This window comes from Acanthaster planci, linkage group LG13 (genome assembly GCF_054643075.1).
Source record: "Acanthaster planci isolate LZ-2023a linkage group LG13, COTS_SCS, whole genome shotgun sequence".
Classification (NCBI taxonomy): Eukaryota; Metazoa; Echinodermata; class Asteroidea; order Valvatida; family Acanthasteridae; genus Acanthaster; species Acanthaster planci.
Genome location: NC_141789.1, coordinates 9,157,856 through 9,178,281, shown reverse-complemented (window position 1 = coordinate 9,178,281; position 20,426 = coordinate 9,157,856). Strand labels below are relative to the sequence as shown.

Below are 20,426 nucleotides of genomic sequence, written 5' to 3'. Positions count from 1 at the left end.
TCGGGTGCATTGTCGTTTATTTCATTGTACTCATTTGCACATGAATTGTTCGAATATACAGAAAGTGGTAGGCTTACTATAAATGTATTCCTAGTAAAAAATAGCATTCTTCAAAACTGTTTACATGATTTCAGCATGATTTCAATCTGAAAAATTTATTCATTTTCCATTTTGCCTCAGTCCTTCAAAATCTAGTTGCAATTCCTTTGAATATGTTTAGGCAATGCAACTAATATTATTGCAGCAGTGAAGAATTAAAATGCGGGCAAAGTCTATGCCCAGCTAAGCATGAACACCAAAAAGTCTAAGACTTTGGACACAAATCAACCACCCTTTTTTACCATAAAGCCTCAACTGTTTAAAATCTTTCACTTGCAGATGGGGGACTTTGGAGAATGTTTGTAGTTAAAGACAAGAAAGTAGAACATCATTCTGCTGAAGGTCAAATGCTTTCCCCTCCACACAAATGGTGACAAACTTTCCTTGCTGAATACAAAAAATTTTGAAAATGTATAAACATGCATAGTTGCTGAGAAAATGATTTAATTTGTCTAAAATAATTTTCAGTCCAAAAAATACATGAAAATAGGACTTCAGTTTAAAAAATAGTCAAGTAGAGACGACGAAACGTGCCTCTTAAATTTAACTCTGAATTTGGGGGAAATGAATAAGCAAAAAGCCTGCATAATTATGTCTGACAAATTGGGTGTAGCAGAAGTGATATGGGATAAGTATGAAATACTGACTTGTCACCACAAAACGAGCGGAAAGTCGAAATTTTCAAAATTTAGATATTGGTACGTGTATTTAATTCAGCAGCAGAACGGCCTTGTAATGGTAGGGTAAATGTACGGTGACAATGTGACTTTCAGCAGCTTTGTGTCTGCTGACGACAATATTTCAACATTCCTGACCACGCATAAATAATCTTACCATCAAAATTGCTAAGAACATGTTTTTAAATACATGTATCTGATCCTGCTAAAAATGTGAATTAAATGGAAGAGGGGTCACTCTTGCCAACTATTACAAACCCCCAAATTGACTATCCTTTCAGTTTTTCACTCTGAACAGTCACAATAGGAAAGAACAGAATGCGAATTCAGTCTCATTTTGTCAGGATGAGTCACATCCTGTCAAATGTCACATGCCATTCCCACCCAACCTAAACTCCAGGCTTCTAAACTTGCATTTATCCAAGGCCCTGAGTTCAAAAACCACTCTGAATACATACTGTCACAGTCGCTTTCTGCCTCGAGCAGACATCCCTTCCCATTGGTTGAAAAGAACCCCACTGGTCAAGAGTGTTGAATTTCTTGGTAGCGATGTGACCGTGATGCATTTCTTGGTCATTAGTCAACTAGCAAAGTTCAGTTCCAACCAAAGGAGCCTTCATTGCTAAGAAAATAGCACCCTCTCTTGGTCCAGCTCAAAGCTTATTATAATTTCTCGAAGTTATATTTAACATTTACAGTGGTGAAGCTTTAAAATCATCTTCAATTATTAAAAAATATTTAATCTCCATGTCTAGCACAAAATCAGATGGGAAATAGCACACAAGTTTCCGTGAGCAAATAGAAGTTCAGCTTTTGCAGAACTAAAATGCATGTACATGTACTACATTTTTTGCAACTTGGGCCATGTCCAGTTTAATTGGTTGCAGCTGAGACTAAGACAAGCATGTATGAAAAAGCATGCAGCCGCCAGCCAAACTAGTAGCACACATGACAAGGCTTAATACTGGCTCCTCTTGAAAATGCACAAGTCCAATTACACAGCACCCAATAGGAAAAAAAAAAAAAAAAAAAACCAAAGCATGGAGATTCAGGGCATTCCTCAGTGTCCAGTGCCGCGGAATATGAAAGCAACAATTCTGTCATGATGGTTTCTACCTTCTCTTGCCCTGCCTCTTGAGATCCTTGCCGGCCACCTGTGCCGCATTTCGTCCAGGTGCACCCATCACTCCCCCTCCTAGAGAGACCACACGTCATTACTGCATGATTCCAAGGCATTTATGTTAGGTAAAATGGAATATTTGCAGTGTAGTAGTCAACTGCGTATTCTTTATTTGTGGATTCTCAGATTTGTTGAAATCCCAAATTAGAGTCAAATTCACTTTTATTCTCAAGTTTGTATTGTCTTCAGAGTATGGTCAATCAGGGAAGGAACTGTTCCCAGAATAATATTTCATATATCACAAGTTTTGAATTTTTGATGAGTGGCTGTTACAATTCCCCCATTAAAAAAAGATAAAACACTCAAGATTGTTGTTGACGATGTGTTAGTAAAACATAAAGCTGATTCATTTTCTTTTTCTTTGGTCAGCTTGCTTTTGCACGATTAGCTGAAGCACAGAAAAGCACATCTTCACCCATAGGCAAGCAAATTGTCAGTTTCTACTTTCTAAGCAAAACACAACTACAACATGCATAAATGCAGTCAGTGTCAATGCTTGAACAGTCAAAACCACAGATCATATGGTGCCGCATAGTGGTGCAAGATGGAGAACTTCGCCGTGAAAACGCGTAAAATGTTCTCATCGCTTGGGTGCCATTTGAGCAAGCGATACGCCTGCACAGTGGATGCACAGGCATGCTCACCTGGTACACATGTTCACAGATGCGCCTGTGTGTAAACGTTTACTCTGCAGGCGTGTTGCTTACTCGAATGGCGCCCATGGTGATTACACCTTTTCGATAGAGTTCCCCATCTTGCCCCGCTACGCGTTGCTGTAGGATCTTTGGTCAGAACCTTGGAAAATGGGATAACCTTCCGTGCTTTGATAGAGTCAGAACTAATAGATGAATTTAGTGTTATTCACCTGGATGAGCCCCACTACCGCAAAGGTACAACCCCTCAACCGGGGACCTGTAACTTGAGGACATCACAGGCCGGGCAAAATAAAGCTGGTCCAGAGACATTGCACCATGAAAAATGTTCTATAAGCAAGGTAAAGAAACAATGACAGATCCATTTTGAGCAAAGAAACAAAGAAAAATAAAGCAAGCCTGCCCTTAGTTCACCATTACTATGAATCAAATTACCAGGATGGGCACCGGCACCACAAAGGTACAACCCAGGCAATGGTGACCTGTAGGTCGACGATAGCACTGGCCGAGCAAAGTAAATCTGGTCCAGCGACATTGTGCTGTGAAAGACATTCTTCAGTGCAAGCAGAAGGAAAATTATTCACTTTGAGAAAAACGAAGAGCTTAAATTGTCCCACGTGCTAAGCCCAATTTGTAGAGAAGCCATGCTCTAGAAAATAAACATTTGGGATGAAAACGCTACATGTACGTCTAAAAGAAGCGTACACTTTAGTGAAATTAGAAAGTTTCATTGTTCTTTCCGGTGCTGCTTGCCGAGTCAGAAGAAAACTTCCTGTATCATCTGAAGGAGCTGGTTGGTAGATGTGGGCCACTGGCCCTTCCCTTTCTCCGCCCTTGTGCATTTCTGTTTCCTGCTGGCACTTTTTCCTGACGTGGAAGAGTTCATTCTTTTCTTTTTTGAGCTCCTTCAAGTAAGCGTGTCATCAGTTTTCCTGAAACTGGGTTCCAAGGGTTTTGTCTGATCAATGGCCCACCATCTTTCAAAAAGGATAGGGAAAATTTCATGAGTGTGGGCGCTGGACTGGGGAGGTGGAAATGATAGCCTTGACCAAGGCATTGTGTGAATCTGGCCTAGAGCATATATACAGTGCGTGCAGCAATAGCCAAGCCCGCGCACAGTGTATACGTGCATGCCTTTTGCGTGTATTGTGTGCCAATGGTCACTATGTGCACTCCAAGTATGTGCGATGTCTTTTGACTCGACCAACCCTGGGTGACACATACTGCTTGCCCTGTGGATTTTCCATAGTACTCGCTAATAGTACAACAGGGGGGTTAGTGTGTTGTGATAGCACACAGTGGCTTGTTGCTGTGGGTCCCGATAATCTCCCTTCAACAAAAAAGTGCTGAGGCCACCTTGGACACGGCTTGGGAAATGAGGGCTGGATACTGTCGGACACGGGTGCCTACTCTTGTCGGATCTGGGTTCAAAAACATAGCGGGCTACCAGTGTCTTTTTCTTAGTTTCTTCAAACTCGTACACTGCAAATGAATGCCATAGCCCTCCCCCCCTCTGCTGTGCTAGTGCAGACAAAATGAGTCCATCAATTCCCCATCTCCCAGCTCAGAAGACAAGAGTGGATTACCGGTACATGGTGAACCACTGTGTAAGACTCACACCTGCCTTTCCAAACTCACCCCTCCAGTCAGTCCAAATATCCTTTCCAACTCAGGCGGAGGTAAGATGTCTCTACCAATGACACTGGACTTGAAACCAGGGCAGTAGTCTTCAATGCAGTCAAAGACTACAGAGATAATGAAACAAATACCTACGGGCTAGGTAAATTGTCTAGTACTGGTACCAGTGCCTACCGCTGGGCACAGTGTCTCCTTTGTGTGTCAAATTAACACAGGTTCAGTTGGTTATCATATCTTGGATGTCTTCACAGATCTAGAGCAAATACGTCATATTTGTGAAAAGGGACAATTTGTGACATTGTGTCACATTAAATGAGATGCTGTTATTTGTGTCCACATTTTTGAATTGTGTGTGCACTCCAATAATGGAACATGTTTTTAGCGCATGTAGTTATATTGAATGGGGAAGTGTATCAGATATGCTCAACATTATTCTGCCAACAAGACTTTATTTTGCAATTCAAATTTCCAGCCTGCACTTTCAACATTTACCTGTTTATAAAAGTTTCCTTTGAGTTATTCATTTCTTGTAATTTTTTTTCTCTGCATGCAGTGGATTGTATGACATCATAAATTAGATTTTTCTCATGCACAGTAATGTGGGACATCTAACTCCTTAACCCTTCTATGCTGACGTCACTCTTTGGGTCACTTGGTAAACACCTCTAAGAAGCACAGCTGTGTCGTGTTGTGCACTGCACCAACATGCAAGAGAGTGACCTTGGGCACTTGTGCATATTTGTGCTGTAAAACTAAAGGAGGGTTAATGTAAAACAAAACTATTGCTAAAAGATTCCATGAAGTGGATTTCCACCTGATAATGAAATGCTGAAGAGAGCTATGATTTTGAGCAGAATTACAGTTTTCTGGTTCAACTCGGTCTTCAATAACATGTATATGCAATATGCATGAATCTGATTTCAAGATTTGAAGATTAATCCACTGGTAACCTACCATGAGATACGATTTTTGTGGATATTGTTGTCAGAATAGTCAAGTCCATCTCAAGTCCTTTCCAAAGACCAGTTGTAAGAGCAGTCTCAGGTAACAGGGTGGTCTCACAATGTAAAAGGGTGAACAATGACAGGAGAATGTTTCTGTCACAGTTTATTGAATGGTTTGTGACTTGACTGGCAACTACATGGCTTGTGATGGAATTGTAACAGACATGCAAGGAGTTGGGATAAAATCACCATCACTGCAAGATATCACACCGAATAGTGGGAAGACATCTGAACATTTAAAATGTTTTAAAAAATGAATTGTATGCTAAAATTTGAAAAATGAGATTCTGTTGTAGAATACATGTATACTACTTTCGTCTATTTCCATCAAATTGTATTAGAGAATGTCTCAAGTACGGAAGAATGGGATGTGTAGTCTTCACTCACCCTTATCAGCATATGCATTCTTGGCATCCTCATCCCATTTTTTCCCATCAGCCAAATGGTAAGGGGTATACTGGGTGAATAGTGAAAGGACATGGCACCCCTCTGGAGCAATGGTCTGGTCTAGGGAGGAGGGAATGCACATCTCGATCATGGGCCGGTCCGAGATGTGCCCCGTCTGGCAGGGCTGGTAGGCCTTCTCCAGCAAGTCTGTTGTCTCGCAGTTCAGGTGTATGGTGCACGTGTGATGGGGACCAGGCTGTTTTGTCTTCCCGCTGGGGCTGGCCTTAAAATCCGGCAGTCTGTCCATAGCAACTAGAAATGAAATGAGTCGTAAAGAATTGAAACATTTGGACAATGTTCTTTCTACAGAAAAGAACCAATCAACTGGTTGTTTTTCTTTGTCAGGTTGAATGGCTGTGACTGTTAGGCTAATAGACAGTCTTCCACTCCTAAAGGCCAGTCAAATCAACCAACCTAAAGGCCAAAAATAATTTTTTTCAAAGAAAATATTCTTAAATCAAAGAAATATTTTCTTGTCATGCAACTTTTCTCTGGAGTTTGAGAAACTTTACTTTTTATACCTAAATGCTAAAAATTATTTTCTTTCACAGAAAATATCTTTAAATCCAAAAAATATTTTCTTGTTGTGCAACTTTTTCTGGAGTTTGTCAAAAAAACTTTACTTATTACACCATTTTGGCAGTGGTGTCAACTATATCTGGCTGGTATAACACTCTAAGATATGACTGAGCCCTAATTTATGGCTTGGCGTACATGAAAAGTAAGCACAGAATCTTTTGGGGCCATGTTTGATTATTCACCAGTAGAAAAAAACAACTTCCTTTCTGTGCTTATACTTGCTGTAACCATTTTGTGCCGGGGTACCCAGTTTCGGGCACATAGGCTTTATACACAAAGCTGGGGAGCCCAAAACTGGACAAAAGAGCTGGCTTTATAGCAAAAGACTGTATTTGGAACAAAACACCAGTTGTCAATAGTGCAGGAAGTCCGTCATTGTTTTGAAAGATTATACCACTGTTTGTGGCATTCAGTGGGAGTGGATTACCATCGGGGACAAAAGTGCTCCAGTGATGAGCGATACAGTACCAATGCATGCTAATCTGTCCCTATTGAAAAGACGCCAGCCGCACACTGTCCCAGTTTCGAGAACAAAACAGACTTATTTGACACCACACAATCTAGGCTCTTTTTACCAGGCGGCAGGCCTGGCTGAAATACTTGAGCACCAATAGATGTTGTCTGTTAGATTAGATAAACCATTAGACACTCATTTGTGAGGGTGTAAACGTCCAGTAAATGTACTAATGATTTTTTGAAGACTTTTGAAAACGGAAAATCTTGGCAATCCCCCCGTTTTATATCATGCCACTTCAAATTCCACCCGGCAGCAATTGGTTAAATTAACCCTCCGAGCAGACTCCGCCCCTTCCTTAAAACATACCCTTCCTCCATGTGGTGATTGTAGTCTCCAGGTCAGTTCCCAGTCATGCCTGAACCTAAACGACTGTTTATGGTAGCCAATGCATCCCTGAGGTCCCCTCTAACTACATTCCATTATTCTAATGTGGAAGTATAAGTAATACCAGGTCACAACCCAAACAGCCGACCAGTCAGCACGTCTGTCAACAAAGGAGCAGCCACACCCCTCAAATCACACCATTACTCCATGAGGTGATTTTTGTTTCCAGGTCAGTTTCCGGTCATGCCTGAACCTGTATAACCTGCACGACTGTTTTATGGTAGCTAATACATGTACATCCCTGAGGCCCCCTAACTACATTCCATTCATTATTCTGCTGTGGAAGTACAATACCAAGTCACAACCCAAACAGCCGACAAAATCTGTAAACAAAGAGATCCAGTTCCTGATAGCAACTTTTCAAGAATTGATCTTTCAAGAATTTTCACTTGGCAGCGACTGGGGTCTAGCCAATCATGGGAGTTTACAGGCTTGTGGTGTACGCCTGGGCTGAGGATTATAAAAAAATCTTTGCCAAGTAGGCCCATTGAAAAAAAAAGGTTTTTACCACATTTGGTGATATCTGTCGATCTCAATCCCCGCGCTGTTGACACCAGGGTTGAGTGCAGAATTCCATCTGTGCTTGCGTGTATTACGTTAACCACTACCAGCCGGGGACTCAGAAATCGGAGCCGTATGGTTTATTTGTGTGGCCGGGGTCTCCGAACTCGGACAAAGGAAACAGGGCCCTGTAACAAAAGACCGTACTCCGAACAAAAGACCAGGCTGCTGGGCATGACCGGCATTTTTCACTCTCAAAAGTGGTGATAATCCAGCGTTATTTTGAAACCGTATACCAGGGTTTGGGGTATTTAGAGCAAGCGGATTACCACCGGGGACAAAAGCTCTCCACCACCGCAGCGATGAGCCACACAGCACCGCTGCATGCTAATCTGGCCCCTATTGAGAGGTCAGCAGTGCACTGAGCCAGGTTCGTGAACAAAAGACAGTTGTATAACACCGCACAATTTGGGCTCTGTTTACAAGGCTGCAGGCCTGGCTGAAATATTCGGGCGTCAATGAAGGTCACCTGTCAACTTAGAGATTACTGAAGATTACTCCGTGCGGCTATAAACGACTGTTAAATGGAATGATGAATTGTTGAAGGATTTTGAAAACAGAAAAAATGATAGTCATGCCGGCCCAGCATCCTCAACGTTGAAAAATGCCCCGGCCCGAAGTGGTTAATGTGAATGTAAGCACAGAATTCCACAGTCTGCACCTGGAGCCACTGCATGTAAGTGGGCCTTGGCTATTGGTGACTGGGATGCAAAGTACAGACAATGAACTGAATGTCTGACAATCTGTCTGTTCAAACATTACATGAGCACATAAGGGGAGATTTACAGAGGGATGGCTTGATAGGGGCAATCAATCCTTTCCTCAACCTACCATTTATCTTTGTGACTGGGGAAGTGTAATCAATGGCTTGGACCTCCTCAATGAATTCCTTGGGTAGAGCTTCCTCAGGGGTCAGATTCAAGTAGGTGACTCTGGCCGTTGCATTGGACAGCACCATCTTACTGCGGACTTCAGTCCCGTCCTCTAAGACAACTCCACAGGCCCTCTGATCAGAATCTAACAGCACTGTACTCACAGGCTGCATTGAAATGTATGAGGGAAAGTACATAAATATATGTACTCCATTTGGAAAAGACCTTAACCCTATTACCCCAAACCTGCCATACTCCAACAGCAGGTTTTGTGAGGTTTTGGAAGGTTTGGTTCCATGTCTGATGAACTTCTTGTTGAATTTTGTGGGACTTGGGATGAAAGGCCCAGGGAGATGGTGCTGGATTCAGTGAGTTTGGACACACGGGGATCACTGTGTGAAGTGTCTGGCACCAATTGCTGGACTATGCTTGATTTTGTCAGGTTTGGTGCTGTTCAATGCAAGTCATCCTATACTGCATAGACCCATCCATACCATATCACTCAAACTCCAACGGGCTCATTCTGTTGGAGTTTATCAGGTTTGGTACAGTGACCTGCATGTACAAGTACCAAGACAAGAACATGAACCTGTTGGATTTTGTGTGGTTCAGTCTGCTCTCTAGTAGAGGAGCATAGGAGGTTAGGGTTAACAATGAATAAAAGCATCCAAAAGTGATTGGTGATAAGATTTGGATATCAATGGCAACATCTAGGGAATGGAAAAAACCTCAGAGCCTGGTATCCTGATTCTTAGCCATCGAACGTTCCTGAGTTTTATATATTGAAGTCATAATTACCCATACAAACACACTGCTCACCCCAAGGTGGCTACTGGAAACATCGTTTTTATGTTTCTTTAGTTATTCAAGAGGTGAATGTTTTTTCTCTCAAATCATCACTTTACTGAAATGAGATGTTACGTATTTCTTACCTAAACATTTCTACTCTGTTAATAAGGAAACAATAAACGACCTACATGTAAACTGTATAACTTTGAGTTAAAAATCTTTCTTTGGTGTTGTCTGGTCAATCTTGTCTACAGCATGATGCCCTGTGCATGCTCAGTGTTTTTCCTATGATTGGTCACATGACCTCTCCGTTTTTAACAACTTCAGGGTACATCGTTGCGTATTTCACATGGCCATTACAAAGAGTCAATGAGTGGATCTGTGAGCTACAGTAGGGCCTGAGGTAGCAATAAGCTTGGAAGCCAGGATTTGTTGCTTTTACGCTGTGTTTAACCCTAACCCTCCTCAATCCTCCAACAGGTGAAGGATTCAGGAGGGTTAGGGTTAATGGGACTAGTTTATCACATTGGCAGCATACAAGTGTCCCGGTGTGAAAAGACAAACTGTGGTAGGCAGTAATGACTGATGAGTGAGTCTCATGTTGGGCGAGTCCTACATTCATTTTACACTGTTTGTATTTGGCAGTGGTTTGTTTTGGATTGTCCTCATGTAACAATTGAGGTTAGTGGATGGAGCAGTGAGGGCATTTCAAGGTATGGAGGTGTCTTGTAAATAAACACCTATGTTTGGGGCAGTCTTCAAGATAAACGGAGTTCCGACTTAACTGAGTTTGAGTTATAAAGATTTCAGGGTACCTTGAGTTGGCTTGGCTCAGAGAATATGGAACAACTAATAAAACTTGGCCGAAAGCCGGCTCTGGAAATCAGGCAGGCAACTGGGAATTTACAAGAACTAAGGATGTCCAAACTACATCAGACTTTAAAGTGTTTGTTTATTTCTAACATTTGGCATGCATAAAAAGCAGAGGAATCAGTTGATCTCAGGAAAAGTCACATGCACGAGAAACATCGGAGACGCCTTTAATCAGATAACCAAAACATATATACAATGTACATCTTTTGTAGATTAGACTGCGTTTATATCTTTGCTTTTAGTTCCCCTACCTTCTCTGTCAGAATGGTGGCTCCATGGGCCTCAGCAGCATTGGCAATACTCCTAGAGACGGCACCCATGCCCCCCTCAGCATAACCCCAGGCACCCTTGATACCTTCTGCTTCTCCCATCACGTGATGGATTAAGACATAGCTGTGAAGAAACAATTCAGTGAGCAGCAAATTCTGCAGTGTCTGGATGAGATTTGAATCTTTAAGAGATGGGGTTTAAACAATACAGAGACTTTCATTTGACAGGTTAAGTAGGCAAAGTACCTTTTGTGGTGGCTAAAATTATGTTGGATACATCTCTATCCCATTTCAAATGACATCAATTATTTCTCCTCAGGCTCACCACTCAACTTTGAACAAAAGTCTAGCAGAGATTGTATGTTACATCTAGGTACCAAATGTACACTGCCAAAGACCTCACAATGTTCTCAACAAGTCCTAAAAGAACAAGCTAGAGTGGATGTTATAAAAGTAACCAGGGGAAAGCATATGGAACATAACTGAAACACTGTACCACATTTTATTCTTTGTAAAGCAACACCAAAGCAACTTCACTACGGCTTCATTCTAAATACAATCTAAAAGTAAATGTACACTTGAAACTGGCCTACTAATGACTCTGCCCTGGTGACTAAATATGCTGCAGTATGACTAACCACTTTAGAGACTGTTTTCAGACAGTGATTCGAAAAACTTTCAAAGAGTTCACAACTCATTCCAAACCAAACATTCACAATCTGTGCTCGTGCCCCCCCCCCACAATAGTTTAAAGGGTTGATGTAATTGAATCATTTCCTTAAACCCTTAAAATGTACCTTTCTTTTTCAACTAACCTTATTTACAATATCTATACGTTACAAAACTGTCATCACCTTCAAGGGAGACAACTTCAATGTTGAATTGATTGGTGAAAGTACAAAAACTGGAAACCTCGTATTTTTTACTGCCCTTAATTTGATTTTCTTGGGTGATCTACCATCGTGTAAGTCCACAACAATAAGCCAATCAGCAACCCTAAAAAATGCATATTTCAAAACACTTGACAAAGATGTAATATATTGTAGTTTTCATACAAAGAAGAGCAGTATACATGTAAAGTTGCACAAAATATGTGTCTAAGAAAAACTCACTGCATGGAACCTTGAAAGTGAAACCTTAAAAGAGTGTCTCTTGCCTAGGTTGTTGGCCTAAATAAAAAACTGAACTAGTTTGTTCCTTTAAATTCTTTAAGTACCTACCCACTTCCAGGGGTTTTTGGTGTTACCATGGCACCAATCACAGAGTCTGTGGCCAGTGTTGCCTTCAGGGGTTCCGATTCAAACCATCGATCCAGGATCTAACAAAAATTACAAATAATTGAATAACTCTAAAAGACAACCCTTAAGCTTATCAATGACTTGCTCTTGCAAGGTGTATCATTTAATTTGGAATGCAAAGTTAAAATTAAATAAGGATTAGGTTTTGGACCGACTGAAAAGAGGGGAAACACTTCCTTATACTTTTGGGGAAGGTGCTTCTTAACCCCTTCGCGCCGGGAGGTGGCTAGACACGCCACAAAAATTGACATCCTAAGCCTGCTTTTCAGCTATTATTCTCTGCCCACGCTCGAGTGAACACTGTGAAAGAAGGCAAAACCTGGCTCTTGAATAAATGGTAATTGGTCTTTGTGTGTAGCCCAGAAATGAAAAGACGGAATTTGCATCATAATCACCAGCTTCACAATAGTCCCCACTTTGAAAAGAGGCAACGGGAATGTGGAAGCGTGAGTAGAGGTGCATGCCACCAAAAAATCAGCCTTTTCACCGTGTAATTCAAAGCGTGCAGAGCACTCAGGGCCACAAACCGAGAATTTGAGGTTTGGCAGGTGGCCTTCGTGGCCAAGCAAGGCTGGAATTCTTGGAGTCGGCTTTCAGGAAGAAATTCCCGTCATCAAGGGGTTAACTAAATATCCAAGAAACGTGTTTTTTAAGATTTAAAAGCGGAGTAAGCTTGACATCGAAGCCCACCCCAATTTTAACTTGCATGACCACTAGAATGAAATAGAATTGTCCTCAATTAAAAAAATTCCTAAATTACCAAACATATCTATTTTCAGCTTTGTTTACTTTTTCTGTTCCATTTACAAGCTGTCATGATGGTATTTTCTATTTAGTTATACCTGAATATTCTGCTTATTTAGTTTGTAGTAATGGAAATAAATATAATGGAAACTGCTGGAAAATGATATAAATCTATATTGACTTGAAGTAATTTTAGATTTCCTCTGCAAAGACTTACCTTTTCCATTGGAGCAGTCACAAGCTCATAAAATTGGGGAAGATTTTTCCCCAAAGCTTTTCCTATATTGATGAAGCCAGAAAAAGTAATGATTAGTAAACGGATTATCAAAAGATTACCTTATCTCTCCCTTACATTTACACTGTATTCCTCAATCTAGGCTGCAAACTCCAAGGCCAATTGCATCTACATAGAACTACATGTACATAGAATTTCCGAGCCAGTTTTTACACAGCTCATAAATTTACTAAGCAGCGTATAATGCTTGCATGAAATGAGATCCAGGATGGAATGGAAGCTTTCTGCATGTGAGCACTCACCACAGAGAAAAAGTTCAAGTGTCATAACCATAATTATAACCTCTACCTGGTTCTTTCTCCTGGTTGGCTGAAATACAGTCATGTGTGTCACTAATATGGGCTAATACATGAATTTGGCATCAGAGTGACTGGACATGCACCCAGACACTGCGCACACATCAATTCCAGTAGTCTTGTAAATTTTTTACTGGAGGGCGTAATAACCAGTCTAAGCAAAATTAGACTGCATTCATTTTAGACCCTAAAATGAACCTTCAATTTTCTGGCAAATTTTGAAGTGCTTTTGAAAGTTGATTTCACACAGTTAAAACCCTGAAAGAATATTTTTCTAGTTTGAAGTGTGTTATAAAACACATGCAGATTGGCCACATTTGCCCACTAATGCACACCCATCCCCTTGGGCCATCCACCTTGGGCCTGTGAGTGACCAGAAGTACTTTTTGAGTACCAAGGTTCTCTGTCAAATATTGAATTGGTTCAGGGGCAATAAAACTGCATTAAAGAGGCATTTAATGGTAAAAGCACAAAAGAAAAATTACAAACTAAATGCAAGACGCTCCCAGTTTGTAACATTTAATTTTTAAGGAGATAAGTACTCAGAAAGTACTCGGTCAAATACTTTCTGAGTACTTTTTTCCTAAAAACTTAATTTTTATTAACCACAACATCATTTGTGTGCGTGTAAATGTATAGTGAATGAAGTTATGAATTTTTCAAGAACTTTGAAAACAGAAAAAAAGGAAAAATTACCCGGCCCAGCAGAATCAGGTTAAATAAATGGGCCCTGCACTAAGTGGTTAACAATGATGGTTTGAAGTCATCACTTTAGTTTTTAATCATACCTTTGTGCATGTACCATCCAATGCCCATGTACTTAAGCTTTGTTTCCTCCTGACTAGTTAAATATTTGGCAGAGAACTTGGTACTCGAAAAAAATTTGACTACATTGTTTACAGTTAAATTTACAGGAAGTGATTGATGCAAAAGTATTTTCTCCAAGACGGCTATGACTGTAAAAGCAAAGGGAAATTCCAGCAATGGTTTGACTGTGTTCAGAACTGAGACTGTTCTGTATGTCTTCATGAGTAAGCAAAGCAAAGTAAGCCACTCGTCTAACCATGGTAGATCCCATCCAGACTTGCTTAAAGGTGTTTTTATACTCCAAACAATGGTTAATATATTGTCACCGCACCTGTTTGTAGTATTGCCTTTACACCTGGCCATATGTCCATTCGATCTCTCAATGTGCCATTAGAAATTGCAGACAGCTCCACTGGTGGGGCATCTATGAGAGGGCCAAGGGCTTGGGCAATGGCTGTCATCTCATGTTCATACTCAAAATACCTCTGAAAAAAAGAAAATGGTATGGGATATATGGCCTTGTGTGTGAACAAAAGAAATATATGGCCTTGTGTTGGACTGGTCTCTGTCCCTGTTATATAGGGACGGGTAGCTAGCTGGCTATTGGATTCCATGGTCGGTTTAGCTGTGCACATGTGGGATTGCTTTTTCTATTTACATGATGATGTTTACATACAGCCTTTCGTGTGCGCATAACGGCCGAACAAATGGCTCTCGAGGAAATTTCAGAAAGTTTTTTCCTTAAACTCCTAATTATGGAAGTGGTTACCCCTAAAAAGCAGGTAAAAACATCTTAAAGTTGTGTTGTCTTGTGAAATGACTCAGTAGAGAGAGTGTTAATCCAGTCTGGAAAGTCTCAGAATTTTATTGCGTGATAGTGTTGCATTGTGGGAAATGTTAAATGTGTATGTGCATGCAAGATTTGTTACTTAGCAAACTGGCAAATCTGTCAATGGACAGAAACAGCAAAGGCCCTTGATTGGTCATAAGCAGTTCGCTGACTATAGTCTGTAAGGCAGACACCCACTGATTGGTCAGAATTGGGATGTCAAGATGCAGCTGTCTCTAATAACTGAGGCTATGTCTGGAATGGCCTACAGAGCTACGGGTACATCTAGTGTTAGCCTGCCCCCCACACAAACGCAAACGGTTCAGACGTAGCTTTAGTATAATGACTTGGACTTGGCCTAAAACTACAAATGCCCACCTTGGCATCTTTTTCTGAGAACTGTGCAATCTGCTCGTAGGTTTTATTCTGATCACAGGACAGGAGAAGAGATCGAGGCCTGCCACCTGGTCCTGGGTCTTCCAGTAGTGGTGTGAAGGCATAAGAATCCCGGATGTGAACCTTCAACCCGTGCCTCTGCGGTGTAAACAATAGAAATTGAAGTAATCAGTTTGAGGTCAAGCAGAACATCCAACAATAGCCAAATTCATCAAGCCATGCCCCGTGATCTCCTGACCAATTACAGTGCTGTGACTTTAGTCTTTCCATCAAAGTTCTCCATGCGCACGCTGCTACGGAATGCACAGCTGGAACAACAGGGTTCCATCTTCAGTAAGTAGCTGCAAAAATGGGAATAGAGCTGATCTGCCAACTGGAACCCTGACCACGCAGTGTGGCATTGGAGAGGTGCACATGTTTTTTCAAACAGTTCCGTAATGGCTGTGATTCAAAGGATCTGCCTATGGAAATCAGCCCAGATGCCCATCTTAAATAAGAAAATGTTAGAAATCTGCAATCCGTAAAGCTTGGAGACATCCCAATCCAAGTACAGCGTGGGCTATACCGGAACTGCCTGTCCAATTACTTGTGACTCATTTCCCTACGTATGTTCGGAAGGAAACTTAGCTAAACATAGAACAGATTGGATGCTGAGAACAATTTTGAATCAATCGGCTAATTTTGTTAAAGGTCAGCTTAAACCACCTTTTCTTTCAGATTCAGCTTTCTTTAACAAGGGCAGTTCGAATCTTCCACTCTTTTCATTTTCAAAAATGTCAAGTCAACAACGTTAATGGTCCATTTGCAAAAACTATCTGGCATCTCCATCCAAACCTGTATTTCCTTTCCATCCAGAGCGATAAGACCACCCTTTTCACGCTCATCCTGTCAAGCCACCAAATGGTAAAGACCGTTTTTGTAACAGTCAACTGACCTTGAGTTCTAGATCCTCATATATATCTGGTCGTAAGAGACTTAGAACATAGGAACATCGGGAAAACTTGAAACCTGTACAGAACAGGGGAGAATGGTGGACAAAGAGAAATCTACAAGACACAGTGTCACAAAGTACAGCAAAAATCCAATGATTAAACTTTTTGCACTCAAAAATCCTGACATCACACCCTTCACTGAAATGCATTCCACCATGATTACATGTATGACCTTTATCAAGATGGACTGGATTTGCGGGCAGGACTAATGGTGAGTCACGCAAAACTTACACAGAATCAAAATTACTTATGTATTGCATTAAAATTGGAACCACATGTCCAGTCTCTGCTGATTGAGATTTAGTGTCGCTGCACGTCTTTGATGTGCAATTGGGAAATCATGAAAAAAATACAGGCCAAAACCAAAGCAAACGGATCAACATCTTGTCCTCCAGATTGCAACGAATAAGCTGGTGTCTACTGACCAGCTGACAACTACTAACCAGTGGATTTGATTGGCTGACTTGTAAGTTGGCATAAAATGAACACGTTCATGGAGAGAGCAGTTGGCAAAGGCAACGTGATACTCAAAAAATAGGAATTGACTCATGGAAGGATATAAGGTTCCCCACTCATTACCTAAAATTAGAGGCTCAAGTGATCATTTGTACCTGGCACAATCTCCTCAGTGACAGCAGCTCCTCCTATGACATGCCTCCTCTCCAAAACCAGAGTCTTCAGGCCCGCCTTTTGAAGATAGGCCGCCTGAAAGATTTATAAAACATATTCATAAACACCTCAGGCAGTCAACCAATCACTGGTGGTGGGGGGGGGCAGGGAACCAGGCCTCCCACTTTTGTGGAATACAAATTTGCTTGGGCAGTATTAAACAAGTACAGGATGTTAGGGGTAAATGACCCACCATGCTGGTCACATGGGAAACAAAGTTATTGCATATTCATGCAAAAACACGGTGGCTTAATTAAACAATGCAAAGAGAAGTTGATCCAGTTGTCAATACTTAAGAAAAACTGCTGCAGGCATATACATGTACACTGTAGGCCTACATGTAAGTCAAGTGAGTTACGTACCATACTTGTGTGTGTACTGGTCTGTTACTTTCGACTGTTCAAATCAATATTGCAAAAGTAATATTTACATGACTTCACCAAGTGGAGAGGTACCTCCAGTAATCTAAAACCATTCAATATATTGCCAGATATTGCACATGCCCACCTAAACCTATGACAACATAACAGCAAAGTGTGAGGGAAGTGCATGTAATCAAGCATAAATTATTGACAGTGCTGAAAAGATACAAAACTATTGTAGCTCGTCTGAGAGTACATGTAGCTGGGCCTGGGGTAACCAGGCAAGGGTGGGGGTAGGGGGAGATGTGAATCAGGGAGGGGGTGCATCTGTCTGTTTCAGTTCAGTGCAACTCCACTTGACTTATTATGCTCATTAACATCTCCACTTTGCAAAAAAGCCAAAAGTTGTTCAAATAAATATGAAATTGAGAACAGAGTAAAGTTAAACTATCAATTCAACGTTTTTCATGTGAAGTATTTAGGGCTCACTATTGACAATTTTTCCATATTTGTTCGGAACTGCCTTTGTAGCAAGTTATATTTTGCAAAACAAACGATGGCAATGCCTTTCCCCTATAAGTCCCTCATTACGCTTAGCCATGCATGGAACCCTTGATACAGCAACACTACGTATACAAGTACTCATGCATCACCGCAGTCAGTCCATTGTGGCCAGCACCGATGATGACAGCATCATATTCTTGAGCCAAAGGATCTCCCTGCCTCGCATGGGACTTGGAGAAGCGTCTCGCCGTCACGTGATAGCTGCAACTAATCAGAGGCTTGACATGCATCCGCTGGCTGAAGGCAGCACGCACAGCATTCAACATCATATTCACACCTGCAGTGACGGGGGGAATGGATTTTGGAATGAGAGCCCATTTGAGCCCACTTTTTTGCATCCCATTCTTTGCTTTAGTAAGCTCCAAGAGTAGAGATTTTACTCTCATCATACAAGGGGACCTGTGGGGATATGCTAAATGTCGCTGTTAGGAGGTACATGTACTAAACTGGTTTTCTTAATAACTCAATCTCACGGGCTCGCTCTCACTGTCGCCATCTTTAAAATAAGGTCGTTGAACATTATGTCACTTGACCCCTTATCTTCTCGACGGCTGTTCCATGTCAAGACATATCTAATACACAGACTGAGCGATAAGATACTACATGTACCAATGGGCTTTTCCAAAACTTGGGCAGGTTGTACTATGTCTTGACATGGAGCAGCCGTCAAGAAGATTAGGGGTCAAGTGACGTAACGTTCAATGACCTTATTTTAAAGATGGTGACTGAGAGCAAGCCCATGAGATTGAATGGGTGAAGGCAAAAAGACTGGAAAAAACCAGAACAACACGAGTGAAATTATTCAGTAATTGGTGCTCAGAAAGCAGAGATGCTAAGGATCATTTCAGTCTGCCAAAAAAAATTGCTCCTACGATTATAAGAGGGTGTGCCGAACATTTTCACCACGCTGACACGAAATTGCATATATGGATCTGTGGCTAAGAATGGAGCAGGAGTGAGAGTCCGTGCCACACTAGTGGGGCTATAGTGGGGCTACCCAAAGCCCAGTCCTCTTTTCACAGACTTAATCTGTCACGTACTGACGTACATGTATCACCGCCACTTTAATTTACCAACGAAATCCAGTCCTAGTCTTATTATAGGAACAGCCCTGAAACCTACGCTACTGCACTAGTAATGGTAATTGTAGTTAAGTATAGTGTCTCCCCGTGCACCCACACCACAAATTTTGCACAGGCCTAGGCTGCAATATGAAGTACATGTATAGTAGAGATCAGTGAGTAGGCCTACTACATGTACTTCGAGAGTGCAGCCTAGTATCAAATTTAACCCTGCGTGGTGCAATGCCACTGACCACGACAGTCCACTAGTATAGTGACAGCTTCCTCTTAAAAAAAAAACAGGCCTAGTATTTTGGCTTGACATTAGGCAGACAATGCATAATAATGTACATGTAGCTGCTGGCTACCTACATGTATGGCATTTCTAAAACAACATTTCTAAAATTTACCTGGTGAACGCTTCCAAATGCCTCAAAAAACGAAGGACTCTACCACCACTAGTACTAGCCACCCTAGCCCCACAAATATGAAATAGGGCTGTGGCGGCTCTCTTTTACAATCTGTCTCTTATCTACTTCAATGCCTGAAATCCAAACTGCAGGATTGTCACAAACTTTGAATCCTAATATCTTCCGAAATGTGAATGACTCGACAATTTTACTTACACCGGCGTATTTCTCAGATTTTCATACGAGCACCCTAAAGCTTTACAGAATCGTAAATTTTCCGATATATGTCGCCTTGAAAAACCCGGCCTGCACTATTAAACGCTGACCACGGGTTGCGCCATTTTGAAAAACGAAGGCAGCGCTTCGAGATCGGATCGGAAGTCAAGGCCAATTCAAAAGCAAACTTCATTTTCGGGCTCAATCAAAATGATAAGGGGGGTATAGCCTATTTTATTTGATAAATAAATTTACCGATTAGTTTCTTTCCAACTCACGTATGACGTAATCTCAGTTGAAAATAAAATAAAAAATGAAATAAACAAGCCGTCTGGGGGAAATTAAGTGGCCATAAAAGTTCAATTACCTGAAAAAATTTCCTCAATTCTTGGGCCATCCGAAAATTTATTTATAGAACCATCCTTGCCAACTAGATAACTCTTGAATTGCTATCCAACTTGTTGAAATCCTGACATTTTATCCAAAGTATCAACCAACTCCAAACTTCGGTTGCGTGGTCACGGTAACATAAACCTGGAGGAGATAAAACAGGTCGATAGTGGTAACAAGTCCATGTCACGTAAACACGGCGTACCGTACGGCCATCTACCAAATCAGAAACGTTCCTGTAATGATTATTGCGTACTATACCAACAATCTTGTTACAGAGGATTATTCACCAATAACTCCTTTACTGATTAACAAGAAAGTCTGTTAACATCATTTCTTTGACTTAATTTTGTAAATTGCAGTAGGGGCCTACTTGTGACATCTTTGCTTATGACATTGTCGTTATTACATATTTCTCATGATAGAATTCCGCTTGAACACGTGACGACATGGCCAAGATTTTTTACCAGGGGGGTGGCAATCCAATTTTTTTGTAGGTGGAAAATTTCCATAAGGGCAAAGCACTCATCAGCAACAAAATAATAAAACATGCAA

At 41.2% G+C, this 20,426-nt stretch overlaps 1 protein-coding gene across 8 annotated transcripts; it reads right to left on the bottom strand.

Moving 5' to 3' along the window:
* Nucleotides 1–19,636, bottom strand: LOC110988179 (pyridine nucleotide-disulfide oxidoreductase domain-containing protein 2-like). 8 transcript variants are annotated; one of them, XM_087145036.1, is made up of 15 exons: nt 19,266–19,627; nt 17,884–18,071; nt 16,811–16,904; nt 16,142–16,215; nt 15,190–15,345; nt 14,314–14,467; nt 12,802–12,863; nt 11,763–11,860; nt 10,525–10,666; nt 8,571–8,778; nt 5,639–5,950; nt 4,248–4,354; nt 3,045–3,162; nt 2,822–2,939; nt 1–1,971 (listed from the first exon to the last, which is right to left on the bottom strand). In XM_087145036.1, the coding sequence occupies exons 2-14, from the start codon at nt 18,061–18,063 to the stop codon at nt 2,857–2,859; spliced, it is 1,788 nt and encodes a 595-aa protein (XP_087001162.1). In that variant the 5' UTR covers nt 18,064–18,071; nt 19,266–19,627; the 3' UTR covers nt 1–1,971; nt 2,822–2,856. The 8 variants fall into 8 exon arrangements, 5 of the variants coding, with proteins under 5 accessions (XP_087001162.1, XP_022107166.2, XP_087001163.1 ...); XR_015427512.1 differs by lacking the exons at nt 2,822–2,939; nt 3,045–3,162 and adding an exon at nt 3,315–3,586; XM_022251474.2 differs by lacking the exon at nt 3,045–3,162 and having other exon boundaries at nt 19,482–19,636.
* Nucleotides 19,637–20,426: the final 790 nt, after the last annotated feature.

Coding starts and splice junctions, on each gene's coding strand:
- LOC110988179 (XM_022251474.2), bottom strand. CDS start 18,063: ATGATGTTGAATGCTGTGCGTGCTGCCTTCAGCCAGCGGATGCATGTC. Junction 16,905..17,883: donor GCCACAATGGACTGACTGCG/GTGATGCATGAG, acceptor TAAATCTTTCAG/GCGGCCTATCTTCAAAAGGC. Junction 4,355..5,638: donor GAATGCATATGCTGATAAGG/GTGAGTGAAGAC, acceptor TTATCTCTGTAG/TCTTTGACTGCATTGAAGAC.